At 36.7% G+C, this 7500-nt stretch overlaps 1 protein-coding gene across 2 annotated transcripts in view; it reads left to right on the top strand.

Annotated features, from left to right (window-relative positions):
* The first annotated feature begins 634 nt into the window (after positions 1-634).
* LOC122250433 (CDK5 and ABL1 enzyme substrate 2-like) overlaps positions 635-7500 on the top strand; it is a 20168-nt gene continuing 13302 nt past the window's right edge. The window contains exons 1-5 of one of the 2 annotated variants that reach the window (XM_043011833.2): positions 635-1109; positions 4945-5078; positions 5312-5507; positions 5697-5829; positions 6954-7158. In XM_043011833.2, coding sequence (XP_042867767.1) covers positions 733-1109; positions 4945-5078; positions 5312-5507; positions 5697-5829; positions 6954-7158 — 1045 coding nt within the window. In that variant the 5' untranslated portion in view covers positions 635-732. The remainder of the gene's footprint in view (positions 1110-4944; positions 5079-5311; positions 5508-5696; positions 5830-6953; positions 7159-7500) is intronic. The other variant, XM_043011834.2, reaches the window with a different exon arrangement.

Below are 7500 nucleotides of genomic sequence, written 5' to 3'. Positions count from 1 at the left end.
TTAATATTATCAGTATAGTAATGAGTCATAGTAAATGCGTAGTAGCCTTCCAGACGACTTATCACGGTGATAACCTTTTTTTCGGTTTCAAAACATTGCCATGCGCTCTCCCACAGCTTTTGGTGGGAATATAAACGATGACATTTCTTCGGACACTAAACATCAGATGGCCATGAATTTATCATATATGGTAAAAGGATAGGTATCAATATCGTTTGAGTTATTTTGATAGCGGTTAGCGGAGTATATAAAACATAATTCTTAACGCGAAAATAAAACTCGCATTTCTTCAGGTGTACAGCGATCAGCTGATTTCTGGAGCTAGAATGTATTCATTCTTCGAAGGGTCACCAAGTACGGAAGACTCTCCTATACATTTCGACATGATTTATATATTTTGTTCCGTTCTTTTTCATATGGGTGATTTCATTTGGCTCCCATACGGAAATATGTATTGAAAAAAACAACATCATAGTTAATTTCCAAATTGAAAATACCGTTATTCTTCAAAGAGAACGACTTTACCTACGTGGAATTAATAACCATGTAAAAACAAATATTTCATTTAAAATCAACTTACATAGCTGACCCTAATCAAGCCACCAAAGAAAACTCCAGGCTCTCTTGCGCAGCCAGAAAAATATAAGTAAAAAAGGTCGTGTCAAACCCCGTGGATACGTTGTAGGCGGCGCGATCAGCTGACGGCCCGAGCGCTCTCGCCTCACAGTGAAGATGGCGACGGTGATGCAAAGGCAGCGCTCTCGCAGAAGGCTCGCGGCGCTCACTTTTCTCTCCAATATCTCGCTCGATGGGACTCACAGGGACACGAGGCTCTCTCAGTATGGTCGAGGGGGATTCTTGGGCAAGGTGGCAGGACCTGAGGTAAGGGCAGAGATCCTGAACGAGAAGGAGAACCGCGATCAGGTCAAGGAATCTGAAGAAGGGAGGACCTCGGGAGGGAAGGATTTCCTCATTGGGAACTCGGCCTCCGTTTGCCGCCAGGAATCTGTGGGAACATCACAGGATCTCGCTGATGGAGGACTTCAAGGAGACAAGGGCGTCGGTGGAGATGGAAACATCATTCATCACACCGTTCACTTCAGAGACAGGTGAGAAGGGAAATGTGCTTCGTTCGGGGGACTTCCGATAGACGAGAGTCTGGGGATTTACCTGAGTCCACACCTCACAGGGAGCGAGAGTCGGGGATTTACCTCAGTCTACAGGTAATGGGTAGGGGGATTGAGTTTACATGCATCTCCACCAAAGATTGCTCGCTAAATTAGGAATATAACCGTGAATACACTCCGCCAGGAACGAAAAGAGAGGCTTTACCTCTGACTCTACCTCCACCTGGCACGGGAAACGAGTTCGATAAACGTTGCCTCAATGCATCCTGTGGAAAGGTTCATTGCACTGGCTAACATTTAGAAAGTGAGGAATGGAAGCATTGGCATCTTTATAGGTGAGGGAAGGAGTTCACTGAGGAGGTCGTGGGATGGATTTCTGCTGGATTTATGAAGAGGACTTGGAAGACTGAAGCAAAGGAATGTAGTTTTGGAGAAGTTTTGGATTTTTTAGATATTTTTTTAAGACCTGAATGTGGGATGAAACGTAGTGTGTTAGGTATTCGTGGATTTTATTCACACAGTGCTTATGGAAATATGAATTTTTTTTTTCAGTTTTCAAGGTTAATTCAAATTTGACTCATCAACAATGATGAATTATGCCAGAAAGATGTCTCATTAGTCCATGTTTTGAAGTAAAAGTATGTGTTTGAGTGAGCATGAATGTATGATTACGTGTGTTTGTGCATGTATCTGTGTCAGTGGTGGAAGAATATGCAATTCTACCATAAACCAGGGAAAAAGACCTAAGGCATGGACTTGTCCTTTTGGGGGCCTTAGTTTTTTAGCTGATGACTGGGTGTCAAGGCTGTGTTGTTGTAACATTCTCAGTAATATGCTTACTGGCTCAAAAACTGGTGTTTAAAAAACCTGGCCATTACAATGATGTCAGCTATTCATCTTTCCTTGCACTATTATAGTATCAATTTTGGTAATTGTCTAGAAAAAGGCCATGCAGATATACAAGAGAATAAACAGTCCTGCCTTTAAGAACGTAAAACTGACACTGCAATATGAATTGATCTGCGCAAGTAAAGGATGAAAGTGCAATCAGATATCGAAAGGTTACCCACAGTGACTCAAGCAATTGCTGTAGCAAATGCCAACAAACCACCATAATCTATATTCTGGCAGGTTAAAGCTTGTAGACTTCCCTAGCATTTGATCTTCTCATAAGGAGTCTTGATAGAATACGAGTAGTGGAGATTCGTTGGTTGTTGCGAGAGTTAAAACTACAGATGCCACTGTATTCGCTCTGGACGTAACACCGCTTACTGTTTCTTAAACATAGAATTATATTTGCATAGCATGAAAGTTTTGTTTGCTAACCTTGAATATTAGATTGTTTACTTCAAAAGAGACACACATTAAATATTTGAGAACTGAGACATACTAACACATACATTTAATCTCAATGATGAGCAAGGTTATGATTTATAACATTCACCTTCCCTTACAAGGACTTCACCATCCCAGTGGTGATGAAAAGAATTTGTACAGACTTGCAATTAAATTTTTTTGTTGTTTTTTGTGATGGCCACCTTTATTTATTGAGATAGTACAGTGAAAAAGAAATACTCACTGCTTTTACTAATGTATTATTTTTGTTTTGTGATGAGGTGCACAAATTCAGTATTCCATGTTTTCATTAGTATGCAATGGGTATGTATGCCAAAGAATATATCTGATATTTGGATAGCTACTGCTTTAGGCACCATTTAGCCCAAAGTGAGAATGAAATTGGGAAGTCATGAAAACTGATTTAGATATCTTTTTATTATTATTATTACAAATATTTATATTATCGATTATCAATATTTCTAGTATTGATTATTAATATTTTTTGAGATGAAAAAGCCACATTAAAACCTGTAGAATTGCATGACTCAACTTACCTATTACTATGTCTGAATCTGCCCCAAACTCCACTTTGACCAAGTTGGGGCTTGAGTCAAAGTGTCTGAGCTGTGTGTCTGTCTGTCTTGTCTGTCTGTCTGAAGAGGACTCTGCTTGGATGAATGGATATTCATATACTATAGTCTCTAGCACAAGGACAGGTGAAAAGCACCCAGCACCCTCCTTGCCACTTCTTCATGCATAGCATATCAGGTCGTTTGTATTTGCTCACTTTTCCTTGTATCCTGTGATTCTTTGCTGATATGTAGTAGGCATGGCTACTTTTGCATGACCAAAATTGTTTGTAAGGAATTTAGAAGAATAGAAAGCTTAAAATGCTGTCAACTTTATATGTTTTTCATCAGAGGTCTTTCTATTGCTCACAATTTGAACAGTAACTTCTGTATAGTGAATGTTCCAAATTATTGATTATCTTTGACCATTGATATTGTCATTACTTTTACTGTGATTAATATCACCATTGGCTTACCTTTTCCTTGGATATTGAGATGCAGCACAATATAACTGCCTCTTGCAAGGATCTTGAGACACTCCATGTGAAAATTTTATGATCATATTACATAGCTATATTTAAATAGATATGATTTATACCAAAATAAAGTGAGATCATTATACTATAGAAAAACGTGACTTAGACTGTCAGGCCAGAGAAAAAAATATTATGTAAAGGTGAGCAATAGTATGTTATCATTTCTTGGCTCATGTCCTTATCTAAAGCTTTTGAAGGAGTGAGGTTATTTATTGTAAACCCACATTCGGGTCAAAAGCATGGGTTTCCATGTCTGTTATAAATGCAACTATAAAAATATATGCTTTTGTCACATAGGCAGGAAGTAGTAAAAGGGTTGTGAATGATAAACCAAAAGATGGGGATTGACAGTATATTCTATTTCTATTGGTTACTTTAGAATGGTTGTTAATGTTTACTTATTTTGCAGGAGCCTGGTATAAAAGTTTGAAAATACTGGGATCTTTTTATAGGTATTTGTATTAGGAAAAAGGGAAAGAGAAAATATTAAAAATATGCGGATGCCAATGCACACTTCATGATTTATAAAAAGAAGGAAAATCTGCAGCTGTATATTTATTGCTTCCTTCCTTTCTACATTTTCCTTTGAGTGCCAGTTGAAAATGAGTTTTTGTTCTCTTGTTGAATAGCTTTATCCTTGGTGAGGCATAGCAACATGTAAAAGGTCTTGGATTCACACAAGTGTCTAGTGTTAAAAAGGTTTTATCCTTGTGTTATCAATATTATCTTATCAGCTTTTATCACAAGGTTCCCTTAGTATAGTTTTGAAATGAAGTGTAATAAAATTGACATAATTATCACACTGAATAGATATTAGGAAAGCTTGTGGCTATTTTGATGAAGATATGTGTTTGTTGATTGTCTTAGGATGTTCTTGCCAGTTGAAGAAATGTAATCACGTAGTGTTAGCATTAGATACAGATTGATAAGTTGGGGCCAATTGCAAAAATCAGCCCACTCCAGCTAGCCCAACTAGAAATTCTAGCTCTAGAAACTTCTTTTGTTGATAAGAAAACATTATTAGAACCATGATTCCCAATTGCCAAGTTAAAATAGATGGCACTAAGATATCTGTGCCCCAGAAGTTTGATGTTTTTATCACCTGTGATAGTAGATAACAATATTGATAGCATTATTCACCACCATTAGAAGAAAGTTATGTATATAATTTCCTAAAATTTGATATTGCGGAAGTGTCTTAAAAAAATGAATGGATTGTGTTTTTTTCTTATTTTATGCCCTGTTTCAGTGACAGTTAAAAAAAGCAGTATGTCTATCCTTGTGCATTTCAGTGTAAGTTCAGTGTGCCCCTATTTGCATTTACCTGTGCTCAGTACCTGCAAATGTTTCTAATTTCTTTCTAATATTTTTCAGGACAAACACAAACAACTCAGAGCTTGGCGACCGCCCAGGTGTTCTCAAGATACGCATGGGTATTCATCACCATCCTTTGGTTGATAAGACACAGTGCTTTAGCAGTAATGAAAGTTTAGGGGCTCCAATATCAAGTAAGTATGAAATCAAGAACTATGAGTCAAAATCTTATACTGTTTGCATGTTGATTATTATGGTTGTAATTTATTTTGTAATATGAGATTGCCAGACTTACATAAATATATGCAAGGGATAAAATCTGACACGATAAAAGAAATTATATACCACTGTCTGTATTTTTTTTTTTTTTTTTACAATTGGTTTTGGTAATCTTTCAAGGCATAAAGCATCATATGATACCTTTCAGATATTGGAGGAGGAAGGACCAGAAAGTTGTCCAACAGTGTGTCAGATACATCGGGACCTCCCAGTAAAGAGGTCAAATTTTTGAAGACGGGACATGATCTACAAGTCCGAGACGAGCGAGTAGTTTTGATATCATCGCACAAGATACCGTTTCACATCTTTTCTTCACTGCCATACAACAGATCTAAGTTGGGAGGGTGAGTCATCATAGTTGATTGTTCATATTTCATGAGAGAATGTGAATGGATGGACAGGGGAATGAATGATTGTGGAAATGTCCTGTGTATGTTTTCACATGTGTCTTGATGTGTGGTATGGATAGGTCCATGTTATGGCATGTGTGGAGTGTCTGTCTATTCTTGTATTGACATTATGCTATATTTTAGACGAAATGACCATCATGGAAGAGGTGAAAGTGGACGACGGCGTCACCCATCGGGGAACCGACCCCTCTCCACTATCAGTGACAGTGTGGATCCTGCTTATATTCTAGGATTAGATCGTTCAGATGAAGTTGGGGTAAGAAGGAAAAGGCTTTGTATTTACATGTAAAGTTTTAGTCGTGCATGACGGTTTCTCTTCTTGCCTTTAATGTTTTTTTCTTCTTCTGATACAGGTAATTAAGGTCCGGTTGCTAGGTGTGCTTTATTGATGTATGATTAAGAGATCATATATCAGATTTATACTGTTTAAAGGCAGTGCTTATTTAGTTGAAATTATTTAGAAAATCATCATCATTGGTTTTACAGCTCTGCTTCTATGCTTGAGTGGGTTAGACAGTTAAGCATATCAATCCCTAAATTTGAAAGAGCTTTTTGAAGATAATGAGAAATGCATAGAACAACATATTTGATAGAGCAAAGTTCATAGTAATTAATGATTATCATTGTTTTTTATTCATGAATATATCATTATGATATATTATTCCATATTTTAACACATTCCTTTGATTTTTCCATTTGTGCATCCTGATTTCCATAATTTTCTCTAGTTTTTTTTCCCAATTTCCTCTCCTCTTAGGCTCTAATGATGAATTTACTTTTCCAATCTTGGCTTTCTTCCTTGCTATGCTAAGTGAAGAGGTGGGAAGGGGATCAGGCAAATTATAAGATTGAAAGTGCTCTTTATATTAATCTTGTGAAAGGGATAAAAATCTTCATGGTATATCAAATTTGGGCAAATGATTCGAAATTTTCTTAGTATGGTTGATAGCTCTAGCTTTGATTGTCTTCCTGAAAAGCTCTTGATAAGTTTATCATGGAAAACATGTAACGTAAAAATATAAGTAGTTTCAGGTGGTACTTTTATATCTGATTAGAACAAATAAATCTTTTGTTTGTTTTCTAGTTGTGATTGATTTGTTTTTATAGCCAAAAGATTTAAAGTCTTGATGAGTGATAAAGAAGGGGGTAATATTTTTACATAGATATCAAGTGATTAGAGACAGGAAGTCAAATTTCATATCCAAGTTGATTGCCAGAGATTACATTATGATATGAAGACCATATGATAACAAGATTGTGTACTTTATTTAAACCAGTGTAATTTTATATCCATTTTTCTCTCATTTTGTCTTATTGTTTGAAAGACGTTTAGGTTCATAATCAGTATTAGTATAATTCTTCCTCTCTATCCTGAAACAGGAGGTGTCATACAGTGAACTGCTGGTTCCATCTCGTAGTTTCTTCTGCAAGCCTCGACGTCAACAGTCAGAGCACATAGAACTTGGTGACCCTACGGAACGCTGCATGCATCCGGGGGTGGCCCGATGTTTTAGTTACGAACCAGCCACACACAAGGCTACCGCACATTACATCCCACACTCACCACATGGACATTATGACAAAGGTACAGTGGAGGTTTTCTTATGCTTTTTCTTTTTTTTCTTTTCTTTTTTTTTTAAGATCTGAGGTCTGTGCTTGCAGTGTTTTTAAATGTAGTTTGGTTAACCTGTTTCAATAACCAAGTGTAGTTTCCAAGTAATTTAACAGTTTTAGTTGGTATTTCAGAATTTTTGAATGGGTCAGTCACAGTGGTTTGTTATTGTGAAGTTAGTTTGCCATAAGATTTTTCTGGATCTAGCATAGCAAATTAGATCATTGCCAGTTAATAGAATTTGGAAAGGCAAGATATATTCCTAGTAAGTATGACTTTAGTTATGTAACTAGTTCTTTTCAGATACTGCTTCAA

Source organism: Penaeus japonicus, unplaced genomic scaffold, assembly GCF_977035675.1.
Source record: "Penaeus japonicus unplaced genomic scaffold, GWHDUDI00000001_assembly GWHDUDI00000008, whole genome shotgun sequence".
Lineage (NCBI taxonomy): Eukaryota > Metazoa > Arthropoda > Malacostraca > Decapoda > Penaeidae > Penaeus > Penaeus japonicus.
This window is presented reverse-complemented; position numbering and strand designations above follow the sequence as displayed.